At 41.2% G+C, this 24,220-nt stretch overlaps 1 protein-coding gene across 1 annotated transcript in view; it reads right to left on the bottom strand.

Moving 5' to 3' along the window:
• FBN1 (fibrillin 1) overlaps positions 1-24,220 on the bottom strand; it is a 229,269-nt gene that overhangs the window by 45,593 nt on the left and 159,456 nt on the right. Inside the window, exons 33-45 of the mRNA XM_090028457.1 lie at positions 20,449-20,571; positions 19,442-19,564; positions 16,988-17,113; positions 14,982-15,104; positions 14,174-14,296; positions 12,882-13,046; positions 12,421-12,489; positions 12,190-12,315; positions 10,630-10,752; positions 8,692-8,850; positions 8,398-8,469; positions 3,789-3,914; positions 411-533 (exon numbers count right to left, since the gene is read on the bottom strand). Coding sequence (XP_089884583.1) covers positions 411-533; positions 3,789-3,914; positions 8,398-8,469; positions 8,692-8,850; positions 10,630-10,752; positions 12,190-12,315; positions 12,421-12,489; positions 12,882-13,046; positions 14,174-14,296; positions 14,982-15,104; positions 16,988-17,113; positions 19,442-19,564; positions 20,449-20,571 — 1,581 coding nt within the window. The remainder of the gene's footprint in view (positions 1-410; positions 534-3,788; positions 3,915-8,397; positions 8,470-8,691; positions 8,851-10,629; positions 10,753-12,189; positions 12,316-12,420; positions 12,490-12,881; positions 13,047-14,173; positions 14,297-14,981; positions 15,105-16,987; positions 17,114-19,441; positions 19,565-20,448; positions 20,572-24,220) is intronic.

The raw sequence follows: 24,220 nt of genomic DNA, 5'->3' as shown, positions 1-24,220 counted from the left end.
AAAGCAATCTTTTAAATGAGGGACCATTTTTCTATTGGATTTTTCCTGAAAAATTTCGTGTATGTTCTCTAATCAGTTTTGGAGCAAAAGGATACAATTTTAAGGCCAAAGGCAGTTCAGCGTCTGTTAGATTTTCTGGCTAGACTGATTTTGCAAGCACACACTCAGACTTCTGAAAGAATTAAGTTTATAAATCATGACAATGATAATAAAAATACAAAACATTCACAAAAGCCAGTAAATAGTTTCAAGAGGCAAAAGGCTCATAAAAATAATTTGGTTGCATATTTGTTCAGGACAATGTACAAATCCTGCAGCCTTTTAAAGTAGGGCATACTTGTATGTTTAAGGCTGTTTTTTAGTCACTATGTACCGTATACCATTACATAAGTAAGCTTGGGAATACTGACCTGTGCAACGGCCTGTTGAGGTGAACCTGTAGCCAGGTTTACAGTCACAGCGATAGCTCCCAGCTGTGTTGACACATTCTGCATTTCGTTGACATACTGGCCCATTTTGGCATTCATCAATATCTATCAACACAAGGTGGAATTTGATTGTTAGGACAAATTGACAATAAAAAATGGAAACAGAAGCACATTTTTCATTTTAAGAAAATGCCCCAGCTGACATGTAAGGATTTTATGCATGTTGTTTTTACATTTATTTGTATTAAACAATTCACTGAAAGGAGATTTTTAGATTTGTTTTTAACCATTTCCTGCAGTTTTTCCTAAGTCTGCTTCCTCCATCCTTTCAATCTGTCCCCATCCATTGGATGAATAGAAGGCTCTTCCAAAGCCAGTCATGTTGCACAGGCCTTTGGCTGCAACCTTGCATCTGGCTGCCTTTCAATTTGTGGCCCTGTTCTTGTACTGAGCTCCAGGGAGGATGGCAGCTTTAACAACATGGATTTCCACTGAAGTTGACAAGAGACCCCACACACATCCTAATGCAGCATTAAGCCCCACATATAAGAACTGCCTGATCTTTAAAGGAGCCAGACATGAAGGAATGTGACTATGAATTTTCTTTCAGCGTTATCAATCCAAAGGGGGTGGTAGTTATACAGGTGATCACAACCTGCAAAACTTCCACTCTTTCTAGCCCCTTGTTGAAGCATGGCTCTCTCTCTCTCTCTTTGTTTACTGGCTTCTGAAGGTTCTTAAACTGAATTTAATTCTAGCTAATTTTCCTCATGGCTGGCTCTCACAGAGCTGATGGATGAACAACATTTTCCATCTGTAATATTGGCCTCTGGTTAGAGTTTGGTAAACTCAGCCCTGTTTATTTACTGTGGGTGACTAGGTTGAATGGGGCACACCCATTCAGAATAACTGTAGTTGTATGTAAGAAATGAAGCTTTTTGGTAATATCTTTTTGGACCAACTGAATATTAACATGTCTCCTAACTATTCAGCTGGTCCAATAAAAGGTATCACCAAAAAGTCCTTGCTTCTCACTTGTTTCCTGAACTATCACGACCATCACCATACTCCAAATCTACTGTCGTATAGGATCCAAAACTCCCATTTTTTTGAATAATGCAAATACTATTACCTACAAAGATTAAAAGAGCACCAGTAAGAAACCTGACTCAGACTGGGGACTGGAGGTAAGAACAAGAATGAGACTTCCTTTCAGCATTATATCGTGAACATTTCTGCTGTACTGTAATGTTATACAATAGTAACACTTACACAGCAGCAGCAGCAGGAGAAACAAAACTGAAGGCAGCTCATGTTAATTCCCCTACCTGGAACACAGCTGTGATGGAAGCTGCATATTCATTTAGGTATAATACATGTCCCGTTCACTCCCACCCCCCAAAAAAACACAACACAACACAACACAACAAAAAGGACTTTTAAGAAAGCAAAGTACTATTCTGGGCGGCCTGCTACCAAGCCCTTGGATTTCATGACTTACCAGCTTCCCTGAAAATACACTGACCATTTGGTGGGGGACTATAAGATGGTACTGCCTTTGTCAATTGTTAGAACAGGAGTGGACAAAATATGGCCCCTGGGCTGGATATGGCCTGCCAAGTGATTCCATCTGGCCCATGGTAGGTTCGTCAGCCCTGCCTGGTCCAGGCACAGGGAGCAGCTTGGGCATGCACCCAGTCCTGCCACCACTGGGCGCAGAGGTGCCACCAAGTGTGCAACACAGCACTCCACATTTCCATGTAGCTCTTGTGCATGCCAGGAGCTGTGGTCTGTGGGGCTGGGAGATGCAGCAGTTGGGTGGGAGCAGCCTAGCAGCTGGACTCGGCTTACTGGTAGCCCCCACAGTGGCGGCTTACTCTCATCATCACACTCTGGCTACCACTGCCATTGTCTGCGCCACCATTGCCAGCCCTGGCTCCACTGCCTGGGCACTCTGGCCTATTTTCCCTGCACCCACCACTGGGGCACCAGAGGGCTCAGCTGAACAAGGGGGCAGGGCTTCCATGGAGACTGACCCATGACCCATGTTGGCAGGGCATGCTTGACCAGGCAATTGGGATGGGGCTGCAGGCTGGTGTCCAGGAGTGGGCAGGTGAATGAGGCTGGGATCACAGGGCAGTGACAGCATGGGGCTGAAGCCTGGGGCAGAGCCACCATCTGCTCTCCTCTTGTCCCTGTGACGGGTGCCGATCCCACAAGCAGCAGCTGTGGCATATAGGCATTCACATATTTTCTCGTAGAACAAAAATGGTAGTTCTCGGAGAAAAATAACCCATCTCTGACCTGGTAGAGATTGCTCCCAGGAGAAACTCTCCCAGGAGAACAAATGTCTCTACACTTCCCTGCTGCAGGTTTGGGGAAGGGGAAGGGGGAGTTGCCCCCAGACTGGTTTTGGGAGGGGGCATGTAGAACAGGGGAGGAGGGGGGAAGTTTCAGACTGTAGTGCTCCCTGTCCCAGAAACATTTCTGGAAAATTTCTATCATTGGACATGAACACCAGTTCATGGCCAATAATAAGTCACCTACCTTCTCTAGAAACAAAACTATGTCTTCCTGAGGGGGAAACACAGGGGCTATATATACATGCGAGTTAACTGGTACAACTTAGTTGAAATCAGTGTACTATATCCACCTAGCCCACTAGAGGTTTTAAGAAAAATGAATTCTCCCACCATACATCAAAAGACCTGGCATTTTTGTGTGTTTCTAGATTGGCACTATCATATCTGTGCTTTTAGTGTCTTGTTACATAACCTATGTGTCCTGATGTTGCAATTCAGTGGTCAGTGAGTCTCATAACCACAACAGGGAATGAAGGAAATTCCTACCATAATCTTTGATTGATGACAGTGACTAAGCTAGAGAATATTTATACAGATTTACCCAATATGAAAATCCATTGAAGAAATTTTGATCTTGTTTTTGAAATATTTACACAAATGTTGTTTTCCTTAGAAACAAAATATCAACTTGAAAGTGAACAGTGTTCTTGTGACCTGACTTATGTAAGACCACCCAATGTACTTATTTACTTCTAGACTATGAAAAGTGGGAAGATTTACTTGCCATAACAGGTTGACTCATACTGATTCAAGGTCTTTATAGATTAGCTGGAAAATCTGGTAATCAGGAAGCAACAGAAAATATATGTGCAACAGAATTTCCAGGGAGAAGCTAAAATGGCTTTATTTAAAGTCCTGCCCAACTCACATTTTACTGAGCCCAGAACATTCCCCTGTTATGGATGGATTTGCAAGTACACTGGATTTGCCAGTGTTTGAACTGCCAAAAGGCTAATAATGCCCCCATTTCTATGTGACAAAAGTATAAGCCTCTTACCTTCACAGATCAGCAACTTATCATTGTAGAAGAATCCCACAGGACACTCACATCTGAAGCTGCCAACCATATTTATGCAGATTCCATTGTCACAGACTCCAGGGATCTCTCGGCATTCGTCAATATCTGTAACAATTGATTTTTAAATAGTCTGAAAAAAAGCGTATTAAATTTGTTTCTACAGAAATATTCTATTTTGCATTTATTCATGAGACAACGTTACTGCAATGTTTATAATAGCAATATGATTACGTAAAATGGTATCAGATACTCAATATTTCCCACGTGACCTGGCAAACTAGATATTTTACTACATATTTTGATATATAGACCAATACCTCTATTTCTTCACTAAAGCCAAAATTTATTAAACACAGAGAAAATTACAGTTACTTCCCTGCTCTGTCTCATCCATGTCCTATCCTGACCTGCCTCCTTTTCCTTACACTGGAGGTTGGGGCTGCTGGAATAGGCAGCAGCAGAGCCTCATCCACCAGCCGCCTGCTGGTAGCATTCCCTTGCACTGGGGCAATTCTCCATTTGGCATTTCTAGCTGCTTGGAATCTATTATGCATTACTAACATGGAACAAGGTGTCCTCAGAAGATGAAACTCCAGCCCAACAGATGTTGTTTGCAGAAGCAATGTACAATGTTTCCCAGTTTGCACAGTTCCCTCTGTGCTTAAAAAACAAAAACAAAAAACCGAAAAGCAAAAACGCCCCTCCTCATACTCTAAGGGGCTGATCAAAGAATTCACTGAAATTAATGGAAAGACTCCGATTGCCTACTGTGACTTTAGCTTATGCCTTATGGCCTTTGGCATTGAGAAGGGGAAGTGCATCTGAATACAAACTTTGGTTAGACCTCCGCTTTACATCCAGTTTCTCCTCCAGTAAACCTGCAAGTAACTTTTATACTTTTTACTGACATTATGAATGCCTAATGATATTTGAAATGCCTGCAAGATACTATGCTTTTGCATTAAAGTCCCACACTTTCTTGTGCAAGGAATGGTGTTTGCCAATAGTTGTTTTATTTCAGGTGACTATTTTTGGCTTTAAAAATACAGATGTTATTTCAATAGTATAAATCTTGCTGATTGGGCTCTTTAGGTCTTTTTCAGGCCCTAACTATGGGACCAATATCACTAAATTCATGGCAGCAATAGTGATGGAGAAAGGTCAAAGAGCATTGTGGGAATTCTCCACCAATCCCTTAATTTCCTACACAAGCACCTCTAATGCTGCTGATATTTATCCCAATGATTATAAACAGGTTAAGACCGAACCAAAACCCACCTGTCTGCCATCACCAGAAGTAATCAGCTTGAATAAAGACATGGAAATATAATGAAAAAATGGAATAGAGATATTACAGCAAGTTTATAATCCAACAATGCACTGCCTGCCAATCACTACATGAATGACAGTACAGACTGGTCCTGCATGGTATAAGCCAGATACTAAATTATACCCTTGCAGCACACCCAGTGCATGGAAGGAGCAGAAATGGATAATTTCTGTCCCCAGACTAAGGAAAGGTAAAGGCTGGGCATCATAGCTGGGGGAGCCTATACAGATTCCCAGTCATTGATATAGTCTGGTTGCTTACATAGGGTAGCAACTTGTATCACTAGTTTTAGTTATGGCTGAGGACACATCAGTAGCATCTTTGGGCTCACCTTTCTGCTTCCAGGAGGAAAGTGAGGGTCAGCTGCAAAGGCTGCTGCTTTTGTGCTTGAACAAAGCTATACCAACAAGTACTGAGAAGGCTGAGCCACTTCTGGCATGCATACTACTAACTGCTGCTGAGGCAGGACCTGCATGTGCCCTGCATTTCATGACCCCTTCCCCATCTAGAGTGGGCTTCCTTTATATGAAGTGTTATGTAGTAGTGCCAGTGTGCAGGCTGCACAAGGCTTGACACCACCTCATACGATTACTTCTGACTAAGCAGGTCAAGAGACTAGGACTTGCCATGGTAAGCTCAGAGGTGACCTAACATGCTGGCACTGAATGGCAATGATTTTGGCAATTGAGTGCAAATGCTGAGACATGATGCTTTGCTCCTCAAACTGCCAGGAATATAATATACTGTCCATTTCTGTATACACTCTACCTAATTAGAATGGATTCCACAGACCAGGCTATGTTAGTGCTTTCTACAGCATCCACTACAAGAGTATCTGAATACTTTGGGTGCCTGTACATGAGTCGGGAGGCTGCTCCAACATGCTGTAATAACAGTGTATTGGAGCAGCCTCAATCGAGTCTGCTGGAGCATTGTAATTACCAGCCTCCATGTCTCCTTGTGCTTCAAAATGGCTGGGGGGGGCACTTTAACTAAAGCTCGTATGACAAACTTTAGAAAAAGCACCCCCACTGCCATGTTGAAGCCCAGAGACACTAATACACAAGACACTCCAGGCACTTTAATTAGAGCGGTGCTCAAAGCCACTCTAATTAAAGCACACCCTTCTCCCACCTACAAAGCATGCGTTAAGAATGCCCTTTATCACTACCTATATACCTCAGCTGTCTTAGTTTTGCAGGGATGTTCCACTTGTTTTTGTGCGAATCAAAACAAAACAGAATCCCAAAAGGATCCTTGTCTTTGAATTCCTCAGTTCCTCTCTCTTTCTCATTTTTGCAATTTGTTATAAACAATTCAAATGTTACTCATAATAATGCAGGTGTAGCAAAGTGGGAGGTCCCCAACCAGCCACAGTGCTGGTCTCCCACTGCCTCTGGGCACACCACCTACCTCTCTCACCTGCCACACCTTGCTGTTAAGTAACTAGATGGTAACAAGGTGGGAGGCTGCCTTTTGAGGGCCTGGATATCTAAGGGCCGAAAGTACATGCTCCTACCACCCCTTAACATGTCACATACCTCACAGATGTAGCTCACAGCTGTACTAAGCTCTGGCCTGAGGCCAGGCCCAACTGGTCACAGTATTGAGTCTCTTTCACTGTGCCCTGCTCGGGCTACTCTCATACTGCCTCCCTCTCACAAAGGCCTCTCACTTTCCACCACCTCTCATCTGGTCTCTTTCACACCACCCTTCCTGGGCCTCACACGTACCACCTCTTCTCTCCTGGGGACCACATTCACTCTGGCCTCACCCAGAGGGTCCTCAGGCTTCCTACTCTTCACTGCCCGGCCAGTAAGCGTGCAGCCTTTTGGGCATTTCCCACTACCCTCCTCTGAGTGAGCGCTGGGCAGTTCACTAAAGGCTGTGCTGACTTTGCCACTGGTCTCGTAGCCGGGTAACTCCCCCAGCTGCTCTCCATCAAGGGGCTGACGGCTCGTCCCCTGTCCTCCTTACGGCTTCTCCTCTGCTGCCCTCCAATTGACCTCTGGCCCACCTATGACCTCAGCGCCCTAAGGCTTATCTGGACCTAACTCAGGCCCTCATGCTAGCAGGACCTACCCTCAAGCCCCCTGCTCACAGGGACCCAACTTGTGCCCCGTACTCACAGGGCCCTAGCTCATGCCCCAGTGTTCACAGGGCCTCACAATTACCACTCTCTACTTGCCCCTCTCTCCAGGGCCTCACAACTGCCACTCTCGTGCAGGCATTCAGCTGCCCCTCTGCACACTACCCACACTCTGGTGTTTTGCACCCCGCAGGGCTCAGGTGCCACACCTGGGCATGCCTGGCCCTCTACTGCCTCTGGTGTTAAATAACCCACCCAGAGGTGGGGGCTGGGGATAAGGAGCCCCTCCTTACCTTTCACAGGGGAGGTAATTGGCCTGGCATTTCCTGGGGGCTCCCGCACCACCAGGAGCCCTGCCAGGCCACCCTTCCCCAGCTGGCTGCAGTTTCAAGTCAAGCCCAGGACCAAGAGCCTCCTGCCCTTACCTCCTAGCTGTTCTCAGAGAAGCAGCTCCTCTGGGAAATGTTGCTTCCTCGGTGTCTAGCAGTGAACTGCTGCCCCCAGCCCTGCTGCCCTAGGGCTTAAGATGGCCACTTGTCAGGACTGGGCCGCACCTGCTTGCTGCCGGACCCCAGTCTTAAAATGGCAGAGCACTTAAGATGCTCTGAGCCCTACCTTCCCCCTTACAATGCTTAGCAGGGAAAACTCTTCCCTGCTGCTCAAAAAAAACAGGCTCCCCCAGAGCCTGTGATAGCCCTAAAAGTGGCAAGCACCCCACTGGTGCTCCGCCACAGCATGTAAGAAATATTCTGACTGAAGAGAAAAAGGGATTTTTATGTTAATCTCGTACACAAGGGGATTGGTGTGAACTGTCAGATTAAATCTGTGCTTGAATCAGAAGGAAAGACTCCTAATTCCTTTCAAACTTAAAGAAGATTGGCCTTACTCCAAGATGATCATAGCCCATTGTCTATTCAGCAAGGCTTGATTAAAACATCTTTATAGCTTGACACTGCCTTGATCACAAGCAGCTGTAAATCAGGGCTGCCAGCTAGAAGGAGCTAGGCAGAAAGTTTGCAGGATCAGATTTAAGTTAAGGGTTGAACTCCATTGTATTGTTTGGTCTTTATTCCTCTCCAGGAAAAAACTAATTGTGGAAACAAAGCCTCCCTTTTCCTAGCACATAGGTGGTATGGAATTTAGTTCTCAACAGAGTAATCACAACTCACCAACTGGTAACCCTGTATAAATGTCAATGAAGAAACCAGGCCTTTGACTTCCACACAGTGTTGAAAATTCATCTATAATAAGAAAACAAGATAACTCAAATTATCCAAATATTTTCATACTAGGCTAAATTTCCCCCTTTTCCTGTACTTGGATAGGCACATGCACAAACACATACAGAAACACAGAAATATATGAAAACATAACCCTCTCTCCTTAGCTTTAGAATAGCTTGCATGGTTATAAACTTTATAATAGCTTATTTGGTTATAAACATTTTCAAATTAAAAACCTACCTGTACTAGGAATAGGACACTGCTCACAAGGCTTATTCCATGCTCTCCCAATGTTGTAGGAACAGCAGCACATTTTCTTGGTCATGTTAAAGAGAAGCTCTCCATCACAGGTTTGATTGTCTGCATAATAATTTCTGTAGCAGAGACTCCTCCTCATATCTGCAATAAAAAAACAAAACGTATGATGCTGAAAAGCTCTGCTGAAATATACGATGAAGCTTGTATGAAGGTAAGAGGTCATATTTATTAGTCACCTCATACTTAGTTACCGCCTTGCCCAAATGCACTGAGAATATTACTAGGTCACCTGTTAGAAGACTTTTAAACACCTGACTTCTGTAGCTCTCTCCAGAGGTTGCTGAAGACAGGTTTTTCTCTAGCGTTTTACACCCTTGCTAGGAGTGACTCCTAAAACCTATGAAAAGCTTGAAATGTTGGGTTAAATGTGTTCTCTCAGTTGTCTAATCGCTCCGCAGTAAAGCGACACCATCTACACGTGCATCCCTATTAGACCAGAGAAAACTAATTAACTACACCGTAGGATAGTATTGCCTGACAAGTACTATCTTATGGCAGAATTATTTACTCTGCTGTGACTCATGTGTAGACAGTGACCGGGGCTGGCTGGGGCACAAGGCTGCTACAGTGCAGGGGTTGCCTGCCCGCTAGCCCCACACCATAGCACCCTTGTGCTCCAGCCCCTCCGCAGCACATTGAGCCAAAGGGGAGCAGCTCCAAGCTGGCCCACTGAACCCCACAGTCCCCTGCCAGCCAGGACTGCACAGTCCTAGCTCAATATGCTACAGTCGTGGAAGCAAAATTAAACACTGCACCTAGAAACAATAATATCACATAAAGATGTGCCCATTGAAACTCAACTCGAAAAGCTTCAAAAGGGTGGTGTGATACCAGTAAAAGGAAACCCATGGCTCCTCTTCTCTTAAGGAGCAGCTGTAAGCAGGGCTGCCAGCTAGAAAGAGCTAGGCAGAAAGTTTGCAGGATCAGATTTAAGTACGGTGTAAATAACTCTGCCATAGGGCATTATAATATTATCGGTCACCATTTTTCAGGGACCATTTTGAAAAGAGATGAATTATTAGGATAGAAAGGTCACAAAACCTTCCAGAGCAAAGGCTGAACACAGTAACAATCCTTGAGCAAAAGCGCCAATTGAATCACAGACCTTTAATGACGCATCACCATCAGTCAGCTCCAGAGCACGAGAAATACAGGACAAGGTCCAGCCATGTGCTGTCCTCTACAATGCGATGGTTAACAGTGCCTAGGCAAGCTCTGCTGGGATGCTGTCTACTGTGCTGCCTCTACTGCAGCCAATGATTTTTCAAGCCACAGACTGGCTGGTGTTATACAAAAATACTTTGTTAATCTTTTGAGGCCTGGTCCTACTCCCACTGAAGTCAATGGGAGTTCTGCCACTGACTTCACTGGAAGAAGAATAAGCCTGTGATGCTCAGACATTCCAGCCTCGAAACATTACAGCCGTCCATCAATTTTTACAATAATGCTCAGTGGAGAGGCTCTGTGCATAGATCAATAACATGATATGGCCCAAAGTACCCATGAAATATCACTCTTGCCAAAGGATTAAAATGGAAAATTCATTTCACATGAAGAGCAAATATAACACCTTTTTACTGTGGTTGGAAGGAAACAGTAACATTATTTTGCCAATCTAAACAGACTACACTGATTGTGAGTTGTTTTCTAATAAACCTCTGACAAAAACCTGTCTTAGTTTACTTAATGAAAATAAAGAAATAGACTAGACCCTCAGTTACATGGACATTGCCAGAACTGCATTTAATTCATGACTTTTCTTCTGTGTAGCTTAATTCAGTGGAGCCATTTACACTAGCTGCTGCCCTGGCACAAAGTGTAAAGGCAAAATCTTAAAAAAAAAACCCCAAAACCTCTTACCCATACAGTTGTTGCCACCATTGACTTGCATGTAGTCAGGAGGACAGATACAGGTGTAGTTTCCAACAGTGTTATAACAAGTGCCAGGACCACAAATTCCAGGTGTTTCACATTCATTTACATCTAATAAGAAAACCAAAAGCCATTACATAACCACAGTTTATATCAGTCTCAATTGTGTTGAGACATTAGTAAATTTGGGTTAAGATGGCCCAGCAGTTTTTGGGGCAAGAATATACTGCTAAGACTACTTAATGGTCTGGGTCAGGATGGGCATAGAGTGTACAGGAGAGGGAGTAATACCATAAATGGTTATTTCCACAGGTGAGCCAAAAGGCCTCACAGCTAAGGTGGGCCTTGGGCTGCTTGTATATTCAAAGGGATGGGCCAGTGACAGTCAATTTCCTCTAAACTTCTGCCCTAGCAGTTATCTTTGGAGATGCTCTAAAATCAGGTACAAATCACATCCATGTCTCCTCTCTAGGTACTAATCACCCCTTATGACAAGAGAACCCAAGGAAGATAAGAGTCTCAGTAAACTAGCAGGAGTAAGCCTGACAGAGCCAAAGTCACCTTATCTTATCTTAAACAAAACTGATGTAGTGAATTTTGATTCGATGGGCTAGAGATGGTAGAATAGTTGCACTCAGCAAATGCGGCAACAATTACACCAAAAGTCTCCAAGCAAAGGGAGAAAGTAAAAGATGGACACTTGAAAGTTGCTTAAACAGCCTTGCTCATTTTAAACAATATTCGGCCATCAACACAGAAAGATCTGTACGGACAAGTAGACTTATATCTTCTCTCCACTTAACAGGAAGCCTGTTAACAAGTTGAGCTGCATGTATACAGTACTGCATGAAAAGTCTTTCTGCTTGATTTTTAGCCTGTAAGCTCTTTGTGGCATGAATCTTCTTATATTTACCTAGCCTTAGCACATCATAGACATTATGGAAAACCAATAATATTACAAATGGTCTGAGAAGCTGAATATACTCTGAACAATGGAAAAGTAGGCATCAGGTTTGGGGATTTTGTCAAAACTTGATACAGAATGCAAACTACAGGCTTCATGGGATAAGTGCATAGCATAATGCACTAAATGCATGCTACCAACTCACTGTGGTGAACGAAGGCTGCAATACTAGAAATATTTACAGTTAAAGACTCAAGCTTTAGATTGGAGGAAGACAGACAATGAGCTGCACTTAAAAGAGGATGATGCCATTTCCACCTGCCCAGCAAACCCAAGCAGCCATCTGTTTGTTTGTTTTACTGCTTAGTCAAGGTAAATAATTACACTGTCTACCAAAGAACTGCTATTTCTTAGAGTTAGCCGGTAAATCAGAAGACGTTAGATAAAAAATTATAAAAATTTCCATCAAGTCAAAAGGAGTTCTTTATTAACAAATAGTGTGATGGAAAAATTTTGACCAGCTCTACTGTCTTTGCATTTACACATCTTGTTTTGGCAGAACCGATTGATTTTGATGGATGTTGAGTTGTCAACACTTTGTATGAAATAACTGCCAATGCTGGGTAAATCCAAGGACTACATACCATCACATACTCTAGTGTCTTCATTTAAATAGTATCCAGATGGACACTGACATTGGAAACTTCCAAATGTATTGATACATCTTCCTCCTTGGCAAAGTCCGGGTAGTTCTTGACACTCATCAATATCTAGAAAAGTGAAAGCACCAGTATGATTATATGGCAAAAAGAGTACATTTCACCAAAGAATTTTGTCATTGTAGACATGTAAAATATTTAAATTATAAGTATTACCCTCCAATATAACTGTAATCGGGTTTGGTCGGAATCCTTCCCCTCCAGGGCACAGAACCTTATACTCAGCTGAAAACAAAAAAGATTTCATGAATTTTCAAAACAATAATATTTGAACTTGGAAATCTCATTCTAGGGTACTTAAATTTAAGAGGCATAAAACAGCCTCAGCAAAATAAGGTGTCACCTATTAATATAACACTGAGTATTGCTTTCCCCATTAGATAGTACAGTTTTGCCTGCAATAGCACAATTATGCAGGGGCAAATATAATGTTCGTTTTGCTGATTTTATGTCAATTACAAAAGATTTTGTACTGTGAGTGGTATAATAATAAGACACTGCAGTACATGTATATACATAGCAGGTGGTAATACTAGAACTGTGCTATCCAGAGAAAGTAGAGAAACACAAAATAAGCAAAATATATTGTTACCTCTAATGACGTTAAGTCAACTTACTTGAGTTCACAGCCGGGCAATGTTCACAGGGAATTCCCCAAGCTTTTCCCAGGGAACAGCAGCAGGATGCTTTGGAAACACCAACCCCAATCTCATTGCTGCAGAAGGTACCTCCATTATCTCCTCGTGTTTTAACTTCCAAGTAGCAATTGCCAGAACGGGTATCTATTCAAAATATACACCAAACCAAACATTATATTTCAGGGGAGGGTTGACTTTTTTTCCTTTCTTTCCCTTTCTACCCCCTCAGCTCATTTATCACCTCTTCTCTATCTTACACTTAGGCTGTAAGCATCTTGGGGGAAAGACCAGTTATTTGTTTGTGCTTAAGCAGCATTCAGCACAATGGGATCTTGGTCCATGTCTGGTAATCCTAGGAGCTATGGTAATACAAAATAATAATAAAAAATGATGACACTAGTTTCAGTGCTGTGGAAGTTATCCCTGCAACATAATACAGGGTTTTACCCAAAGTATTAGGATCACTTCCATCCACAGAGGCCGTTTCTAACACCAGTAACTGGGCAAAACGTTTCTCTGTTAAGTCCTCCCACTGGAACCAATGAGATTGCTTGCAGACTAAGGACTTTCTCAGCTTGAATAAAAGTGTTACATTTGGGCTCTCATTTAGGTGCATATTTTCATTTATACTAGTCTCTCCCCATCTTCTTGAACCCTGGCCCCAATTCTAGGAACTGCTACTTTCATATGACTTTGATATTAATGTAATATAGATAAATACCCATTTATTAAATTAATATATTTGGAAAGTAAGATGTATGCAACTAAGATGCATCTCTCCTTCCCCGCACTGACCTCTTAAACAATTCAGAACCAAGGAGTACCAGAAAAGTACTGAATGGTTGAGGTCTAAGTCTCACAAGAACATTTCCCTTGGTCATGACAGTATGGTTTGGCCAGCTGCACCTACAGTCAGATCTGAGGGAGTGTTGTTGGCTTTATGCCACACCTTTGGGTTCTTTCAGTCTGGGGGACAGATGGAGGCTTGTTTGGGCTTCACACAATTTAAAGCAGCCTTGTGGCTTCTCCAATTTGTGCACAGCTGCATCATGCACTGAAGGGGCTTTTGGCAGTAAGGGTTGGCTCCAGTGCAGCAGTACTCTAGCTATACTCCCTTTCCTTCCACCAACCTAAGCCAGGGGCAGTAGGATGGGAGTTGGAGAGCCCTCCCAAACAGCTAAACACCACCTGGTGGACTGCCTCAGCCAGCCGTTAGCATTACGGTCCATTTGCGACACTACTTCTCCATAACATAAAAAATTATATCTTACCAACACAGCCAACGCGGGTCGGATTCAGCTCAAAATCAGGGGGACACTCACAGGTATAACTGCCTGGGGTATTGACACATGTGCCACTGATACAGGTTGTGGGGTCTGCACATTCATTAACATCTGCAACAATAACAGCAGGGCTGTTAGGAAATACCGCAGTATAACACATAAGCCAACAATATACTAAGCGTCAGTATGTCAGACTCAGGAAATCATGATACTATGGCTTCTCATGTGTTGTATCTTAGTCATTCTCCAGACAGTTGCAAAGTACCACAGAAAATTTAGAAACAGATGTGTTATCCTGACATGCAATTGACATTTCATGGAGTAATACTTCATTTTCATTAGAAAAGAATAATTCTATAAAAAGAAATGCAGTGAGAAGTGCATGTGTTGTTCAAAAAATATTATCAGTTAAAAACATGTAGGAGCCCTTGTACTTTATGTTACTGTGAACAGAAAGTGTAGCACACAGCAGATCTCTTCCTGAGAGATGTAGAAGGAAAGACGCAATGCCTCTGTTCTGTTTCCTTTTCTTCTCTTGACCCAGTGGAACCTGGGGCATCCACTGCTTCGTCATGCACAGGTTGGGAGGATGACTACACAAGCCCCCAAGTTAGGCAAAGTATTTGCATGAAATTTCCTGCTGACTCTTTTGTGCTACTTCAGTGTTCTGCACTGAAGGAGCTAGGACAATTCTGTGTTTTCTTTATAATCTAACACAGCACCAGCTTTGCCAAAAGACTAGACCAAGATAACAGCAGCTATGTTAAAAACAATGACATTTAAAATGAATCTTTACCTGTGCAGTTACCACCGCTTCTGTCTAATTCATAGCCCGTCTCACACTCACATCGGAATAGACCAGGTAGGTTATGACAAGTTCCATAGACGCAGATCTTAGAAAGGGCACACTCATCAATATCTTTAAGAAAAAACATACGGGGAAAAACAAATGCCATTAAATTTTCTTTATACAGAGAAATGAAATCTTGCACGAATCAGCATTTGGAAAACTAAACATGGAACTGAAGGCTGGCTGTTTCTGTATACTCCATAAAACAGGTTTTAGATTTGAAATAATAATATATAGATTTACATTTGGAACCTAAAGGATCCAATCTAGAACCCCTTATTCAGGCAAAAAACTCTCATTGGAGGCACTGGGAGTTGTGCCAGAACTAATCTGAACCCCAGTTGTAGGTTCTCCTGAGGAATAGTGAATTTTAACAGGAGGGGATGACTTCAGTTAATCACAGGCCCTAATATGAGCGTGAATTTCACCTTGTTCAGGTTTATTTCATCCAGCACATTTTAGACAGACTGTATTCATTTTCTGGGACTAACTATTATAGGTATTTTGCCTAAGTAAGGACTGCAGCATCAAACTCGATGTTTACAGAATACTGTATGAACTGCATAATGAACTACAAACTCAATCCAGTAACAAGAGCTCGTGTTTACAAAGGACTTGAAAATGCTTTTGTGGTTAGTATACATAGCAGAGACATCAAGAGAAAGCTGTTGCAGCAACAGAAGAGAGGCACTATATGGGCTATTTAATGAAAGTTTGAAGATTATTTTGGTTGAAAGTAAATGGCTACATAGATAAAACATTAAGAAATCAATTTGTTTAAATTTACATGGACTTCCAACTCTCATAATTAATGCCTTATACTTTATTAGTAAAAAAAAATACATGGAACACTTTTGGGTAGCAAAAGTACACAATCCTATTTATGGTCTTCTTATGAATGTCATCCAATACCTGTGTCTATAATACATTCAAACAAGTTGGGTTTAGGGATCTCAGTACTAGAGAAAATATACATTTATTTATATATCTGAGCATATAATTTACTCATTGATTTTGTCTTTGTTTTCTATTAGTTAACACATTGTAAAATTCTAGCATTTTTGTACTCCCAATTAATTTAGATTTTTTCATATTTCCCCTTCTCCCACCTTTTGAGTGGCTTACAGAATATTGACTATTTACAAGACAAGGTATTGTTCTGACTTCTGACTTCAGGACTTAACTAACCAACTAGTGCAATGCAAACTGTAGATCTCAAATACATCATTTGAAACATACTTGGAGCAAATATTCATGCATCTAATTTTTTAAATGTATGTGAAATAGGAATATAAACTCCTGAACTCTCATACATAGGGTTGCAAACTGCTGAGTGGCACTTACTTTCAACACTCAGCAGATGTCGATGGGAACTTTTTTCCACTGGGTTTGCAACAATCTTGTTGTCTCATCTTTCTAAACTGTACCTTTCCTTACATTGGATAATTATGCCTTTGTATAATCACAGTTCATAGAAGCTACTCAGAATGCTTCACCAGCTACCAAATCAATACTTCATGATAGATTTTGGGTCTGATCCAAAGCCTAGTGAAATCAGTTGGGGGGTCTTTATATTGACTTCTGCAGCCTTGCTTCCCATATATTAGTCTTCCTACATATTAAAGACAATATTATGATGGTTTCTGTTAAAGTGACATGAATTGAATAGCAAAACCAGAAAAAATTGCCTAGATGATAATCCATCATGGTGGAAGAGACTCTTCAAAGAACTTCTCTCACTCTCTGGAGCTGGCTGAGAGCTCTGGAGCTCTGAGACAAAATTAGTATCTGGACACAAACAGGAAAACATGGCATTCTATCCTTGGCTGTATTTCTTTTGACCAATGTATTTTCCAACAGTTAACATAACTGCAACCGATTGTAACATTTTTCAAAAATAAAGTGTTAAGACAGAATTTGAAGAGTATTGTTTAAAGCTTACAGTGAATTACCTTCACATGCTTTCCTATCCGGACTTGGCAAAAATCCCATATCGCATTCACAGCGATATCCTCCAGGGACATTGAGGCACTGCCCATTTTCACAGAGGTTCAGGTTTTCTGAGCATTCATCAAGATCTGTAACAGAAAGAGGAATTGCATTTTACTGTGAATACTTCTCACTAACAATCAATCAGCTAAGATAAATTGTGATTGCCCACTGAAGAAATAAGGCTAGTTAAATGTTTATTGTCATACTAAAAGGCCAGGGGCAGTTTTTCACTTTGAAAATATGATTTCTAATAAAACAAAGCAGCAGCAAAAGGTAAAAACTGTTTAAAGTAGTTAAATCTAATAACAAGTGCAGGGAGTGGAGTAATTTAAACTTAGAGCCAAATTTAGACAAGATAATATAATTCACATGCTCTCATCATTATGGTTTGTATTACGGCAGAGCCTTGAGGCCCCAAATGAGATCAGGGGTCTCCTGTGGTAGGTGTTGTCCAGCATACAAACAAATGGTAAGAGAGACTCGCTGCTTCACTGAGCTTTTATTCTAAACAGACAATACAGACAGAGTAGGAGGAGAAACAGACAAGAGGGGTGAAGTGGCCTATTCCAAGTCACACCACTGTATGGCTGGACTATACAGCTGTTGAGAAATAAATTGGCCCTTTTCTCTAGTTGACATTTTACACATCACATGTGCTGCAATGAAGCACAGCTGGAAGTCTCTGTGTAAAAATCTAGGACTGAGAAAGCAAAAGCACCACAGACCAAGACTGATGCTGCATGCCTTGGCAGAAGGCTTCTACAACACTTGCCTGCTCCAGTTTGAGTTCTACCCACTTTTCAAATTCCTAAGTAATAAACAAGATAAACGCCAGAGTCCAATCAAAATGTGGGAACGTAATAAATGCTTGTTTTTAAAACAAAAAGGATATTGCAGTCCATAAGCTTTTCAAAATAAAGAACTTACATATTGAAAATAAAACAGTTGTACGTTATGAAGGCCATTTGAGAAGCAGAATCAGATTTGAAAATTGTATACAGTGCAAGAAACAGAGTTCTTAGTGTTTATTCATACTACTGAATGATTCAAATGTAATTTACTTTAAATCAGCTGGGGCAGATTACCAGTTGAAATAAAATCAGTGGAGTCAACAGGGAGCTACGGATTTACACCAACTGAGGATCTGCCCAATTAGGCATCTATTTCAGGGCTCTATTTTGTTGTGCATCACTGTAGAATAACTTTGGCACAAAATCTATAACAGGGGCAGACAAAATATGGCTCATGGGCTGGATCCAGCCTGTCAGGCCATTCTATCCAGCCTGCAGGGCCCCTAAAAAATTTAGAAAATGTATATTTATCTGCTCCTGGCTGCCTGTCAATGATGGCAGGAGCCAGGGGCTATAGGATCCAGGGGAAGCCAGTAGGGTTTGCCACTAAGGCCAGCCAGCCCAGCCCTGCCCTGCCCCCCCCAGGCCTCCCCCCCTACTCCCTCTCTCCCCAGCTGCATCACAGGACCACGGGGTCCACGCCAGTACCCCAGGGCCAGGAGCAGGAGTGGGGGGAGTGTAGGGGAGGTGGGGCACCTGTCAAGGGATGGGGCAACCAATGCAGCCCTTGACAGCTTGCCTAAACTCGGTAAGTGGCCCTCTGTCTGAAATAATTGCTCACCCCAATCTATAACAATAATCAAAATCCTTAGTGCAAAAGCAAAGTTACTAGTGACAACTTTTATATGGGCTAATTTGCTCTTCAAAGCAGAAAACTTTTAAGGTAGGGAACATCACCAAACAAATTTATAGTCTATAACATTAGGGTTCAGAAGTAGCTGCTTGTCATATTTCAGCACTGTATCCTGAAACCATAATCCAGATGATGCAGAAAAAGGACAGTGAACATGTGCTAACTTCTGGAAGGCAAACATATTCCTAGGCAACTGTACAAAGGAATATAAACAGATGTGCCTCATTACTCAAGTGTCATGTGGGTGGCCTGTAATCTGGTTTATTAATTGGTCCAATTACAGCACCAAGCACTGTTTTAATAAGTTTGCCACCCACATTTATTAACAAGTAACACTCATAGAAAACTTTCACAGGGAAAAATGCCATTGAGTTTCATTGGCCAGCTTTTTCATAACAAATGATGTTATGTTACATGAAATGGGAGACTGTGACACAATATCTCAGGATATACCTTAACAAAAGACTGGAAAGATTCAAAACAAACATTTTGGTCTTCAGTCTAATGCTTCCTGACTTCAGTTCAATGGGAGGCTTCCTGGAGCACAGAAAGACTGCAGGATCAGGCCTTTGGGATTGTAAAATTTTGGATCAGCACTTGAAATTAAATTACGCTACATTTAAGAAAAAGGTAAATTTGCTCTACAACTAGCCACTTCAGATGCTTGCTTGGACATTTCACATTCTAGTACTTGCTCACTTCAAGCTCACCTGTACAAGTGAAGCCATCTCCCGTGTAACCTTCTTTACAAAGGCAACGGTAAGAGCCCATGGTGTTCTTGCAATCAGCATGTGGGCTGCAGTTGTGTGTTCCATTGGAGCATTCATCCAAATCTTTAAATATAAAAGACAGCCATATTAGTAAAAACCTTTTTCAATGGAACCTTTAAGATGCTCAGTATATGGCACAGAAAAACTCTATTCTGAATATCTTTCATAATAAAAACAATGCACTATGTGGTTTCTTTTGTTGTTGTTGTTGTTTTTTAAACTTGACTTTTTTATGAGCTCTTTTATTTAGACAGCAAGAAAAACAACACATACTCTGTATCACTGGATATTCTAGATTACTGCATTCAGTGGTCTAGACTGGACACCAATTGTTCTTTTCTCAACTTGAAGGGATATTTCTCTTTCTCCCTCCATTACCTTCTTGATGGATATCTCCTCTTCTCATTCACATATCTTTGATTGGAAAAGCAGGATTTGCAATATGCTAAGTAAGCTGTTAAGATAACTCTGTAGTGCTGAGTTATATAGCAACTGGTCCTCAATACCCAGGATGAAATCCTGACTAGTCAGGTCAGTGGTAAAAATCTCAATGACTTCAAGGGAGCCAAGATTCCTTTCCAAGCACATCAAATTTCTCAGGACCCTGCTACACATTCACATTAAATCTGGATAGAAATCAGCTATAGAGTTATTACACATTTCAAGCACTAACTCTGTAGCTGGTTGGCTCTTTTATAGTCATTTTTATGGTGTAATAATTACTTTGCATGGGTGGCTGGTTTAAATTTATTGCACAAATAACCAGTTAACTGATATACATATTATATATATATAAACAGTTGGTATAGGTCACCGAGGCCCCTGCTACCTCTCATTTTATATATATATAAAATATGGTTTTTTTATAAGTTACTGGATATTGTTTTGCTTCCTATTGGGGTTGGATTCCAATTATTAAAGTACATGCAACAATACATGAAACTTACCTGTGCATTTGACACCATTTCCAATCCAACCTAAGCTGCAACTGCATTTGAAACTTCCTGCTGTGTTTGTGCATATGGCATGTCTGTCACAATTATGAGCTCCAATTTCACATTCGTTGATATCTGCAACGACACAGGCAGTTTTGAAAGAGTCTGTATGTCAAGGTTCTCACATTCAGCACAACTGATGCACAGAACACTACAAATTGGCTCTATAAATGTGACCAAAGGTTTGAGTTTTTTACAAAGCATGTAAAAATAGGTGCAAAAGAAACAAACTAATGACGAAGAAGAACTACTTAATAGCTTGTGGGTTTCAAACATGCACTGTCCTATTGTTATCTATACTTTTCTGTGAGAGTTACTTTAAGCAGTACTTTTGCAGAATAGTATAACATATTCCAAAGTCCCAATTGAGATCCATACCATAAGGAGAAAAATCAATGTATTAAGATTTCCACTTTTTCCTTGTATGCTCCAGGAAGAGTAAGTTCACAAGTCTCCAAGATGAAGAGGCATACCAGCCACAGGGAGCTCTAAGACTGAAGTAGATGCTCTATATTTTGGATCCTATGTTCTCTAACAGCCTTGGAAATCCCTTGGGCCAAACCTGCTTATGCAGAACTGGTATATGACACAGAATTTGGTTTCTGCATTAGAGAGATGCTAACATAATTTACCAGGCTACCACTTACAGGGTCATACCTTAGTCTGTTCTTAGTTCACCTAAGGAGTGAGATGCAAAGCTTGCTTTCTACTGTTGCCATCTAACCATGGGACCTCCTTTTTGCCTAAGGGCTGCTTTAAACTGCAACAGAGCCCCTTCCTCCACCAAGGAATCAATATTGAATGCAGCAATATGCTCAGAGCTCTACAATACCAATGGGGTTGGTGGTTTATACCAGTTCTTCACCATGCTAATTCCTCCCCTTGCCAGGTGTGTCACCAACCAAACAACACAGCCAGGCTTTGCACTGTCAGAGGGAACCAAAGCAGAGGGTGGGGGAAGAGAAGATTGTTAGGAACTGTTCCAAGGTATTTAGTCTTAATGTGAAGGTTGATGGAAATAAAACTTGTTCTTGAAGCAAGTTATTTCTTAAGAATTCAAGAAACCTGAACAAAGCAGAGGAGAGAAAAGCATCCTTGAAAGCAGTAGATGCCATCCATCCAAACCCTCAAAGTATGCATCCTTGCCAGCACATTCCACTTCAGTGCTTGGTATTTTCACCTTAATTTTGATTCTTGGGCAGTGTCAAAACATATAGGCAGAAAAATAAACCAAGCACAGCTCTTTTATGTTAGGAAACAAATTCATTCTTCATATAAGCACCTGGAGAACATATAAACTCAAAGATACTGTTTTCAGAAATTGTCTTGGTAGCTACAACAAATGCTGTAGAAACACACAAGCCATAGATTTTACAGCCTTTACTGTAACCTAGCACTCTCTAACTGTGTTTTGGTTTGCTTCCATACATAGGTAGTATATTGTCTAGTATCACTTCAAATCTCTTATGAGTTTCTGCCATTTGTTACAAGGCTTTTTGCTCCCTTTACTGTTGTATTTGGTTAAATCACACTATTCTGCAGAACACCCAATGGAAAGGAAAACCTAAGGTACAAACTCGGTCTGATCCAACATCCATAGACCCCAATTCCTTCTCTCTGGGAGAAATGATTGAGCAAAGGCATGGAGCATTGACTGGAAAGCATAGAGATCCCCAGCCCCAAACCTAGTGATAGTACCAATCCTACTGCATGTTATTTTTGCTCTTCTATGGAAGCCAAGTTAATGGAGTTCAGGGCTCATTGCCTATCTGCTAGGATGAGAGAGGGGTCTGAAGCAGATGCCTAAGTGTGTACATTCCCACTGTTTGGACATTCCTACTGAGGTGAGTTCAAAACCTGTCTGTGCAGATCTAGGTACAGATCTGAAGCTGGTAGCCTGATCCCACCACTAATTAATCAAGACTAAGACTAGGACTCCTAGAAAACAAATATAGGCATGCACACTTTTTATATCTAAAATGAGAGGTCAAGAAAAGAAAAATCATAGAACATATTTGCCTTCACTACATGAAAAAAATCTGTAAGATGACAATACCACCCAGAGCAGGAAACTCGTCAAAAGTCTTAAAGGGAATCAAGAACATGAATTATGGCTTGCAGGACAGGGAAGGTTAGGCACCATTTCTAGAAGTCAGGTAGAGTATATATTGGTGTAAAAGAGGAAAAGAAAAACTCAGCAGTTTGCACTTTAACCTTTACGGGATCCGAGAAGAAACTAGTTGTTAAACCACTGCCAATATTAAGGGTGCTCTGTATTTGTTTACATGATGCTCAGAAATATTCAAACAATTGCATGCTTGCTCATAACCTTTGGAGAACAACAAAACAACATAAAAAAACCACTTCCTTCCAGATTTTTCTGCCAAGAATTTATAAACTACCAGTAGTTATGCTACAAGGGAATCTCTATTATGGCAACCTGAGCAATACAATTCAGCCCTACATCAGCTGATCATGGACTCTAATAGGAGCAAGGCAGGATCCACAAACGTAAAAGTAAACTACGTATCACTTCTAGCTTATCAAATTGTGCTTTATGAAGCCAAATGCTAGAAACTGAATTTTCTTAGGTTGTATCCTGACATCAGCAAATGGACACATCATATTTTTGCAGTGCCAAGGAGTTAATGGAATTAGAGTAAAATGGGCCTTTCAGGTTAGTCACATTATTATTTCAGACAACTTCCACTGGACTTTACTACAAGGGCTGTCATGCTGGATCTAGACGTGTCCGACTTTTAGTTCTAAGGCTCTGATCTTGCAGGCAGTGAACAATACTGATCTTCTGGGGACCTAGTATATCTCAGTGTAAACACTCTGAAGAACATGCCCTAATCCTCACACTCACTAAGGTGGGATGTCCTGACTATACTCGTCTGTTGCTACCCTTTTTGTGTCTATTCTTGGCTGGATGTCACACACACTGGCAATCTCTATTGGATGAAAGTAGGATGTAAGTCATGAAAGTAAATCTATAACAAATATGGACTTTTACAAAGGGATAAACTCCCACATTATATCATACATTGAAATGCCTAATTATGAGTTTTGTTCCAAGCTCTGAAGTCCTCACTCAGCTTTTATTCAGAAAAAAAAAATGTAATTGACTTCGAATGAGTTTTGCTTGAATAAATACAGATTAAGTACTGCAAAATGCATCTCCTAATAACATTCACCATCACAGGGATGTTAGGAGGCTTAACTCATTTATGAATGCAAAGTGCTTTCAGCTTTAAATGAAAGCTGATAGAGAAGTGAACAATATCATTCTCATCCTCATTTCAGCTTGTATTTATTTTCAAAGCCATCTGCATTTAAACACAGATCATGTTCTGTCATAATTCATTTGGTCTCCTTGCATCCTGTGGCTGAATTATAAGATTGACTTTATTGCATCACAGCTATTTCCAGAGCAAAAAGAAAGATCTCAGATCAAATAAAGTCCTCTCTAAAGAGGGGAATAATTTCAGCAGAAGTTGTACCCACTTAAGTTGGGGATTAATTTGGATTTATGTTGCTATAAGAACTGAATTATTACTTCACAAGATAAAACAAGATGGGGAAAGGGAGCTCTGAAGGGCAAAGCCTTATTCAAACACAAGTCTCTTCAATGACAGCCCAGATTCTACTATACTTAAGGTATGGATAAACATACCTTTTAGATGCTTTAAAAGAGGAGAGAGAATTGTTCAGAGCTGTTTGA

This window comes from Crocodylus siamensis, chromosome 15, assembly GCF_052110815.1.
Source record: "Crocodylus siamensis isolate JL-2025a chromosome 15, ASM5211081v1, whole genome shotgun sequence".
Taxonomy (NCBI): Eukaryota; Metazoa; Chordata; order Crocodylia; family Crocodylidae; genus Crocodylus; species Crocodylus siamensis.
This window is presented reverse-complemented; position numbering and strand designations above follow the sequence as displayed.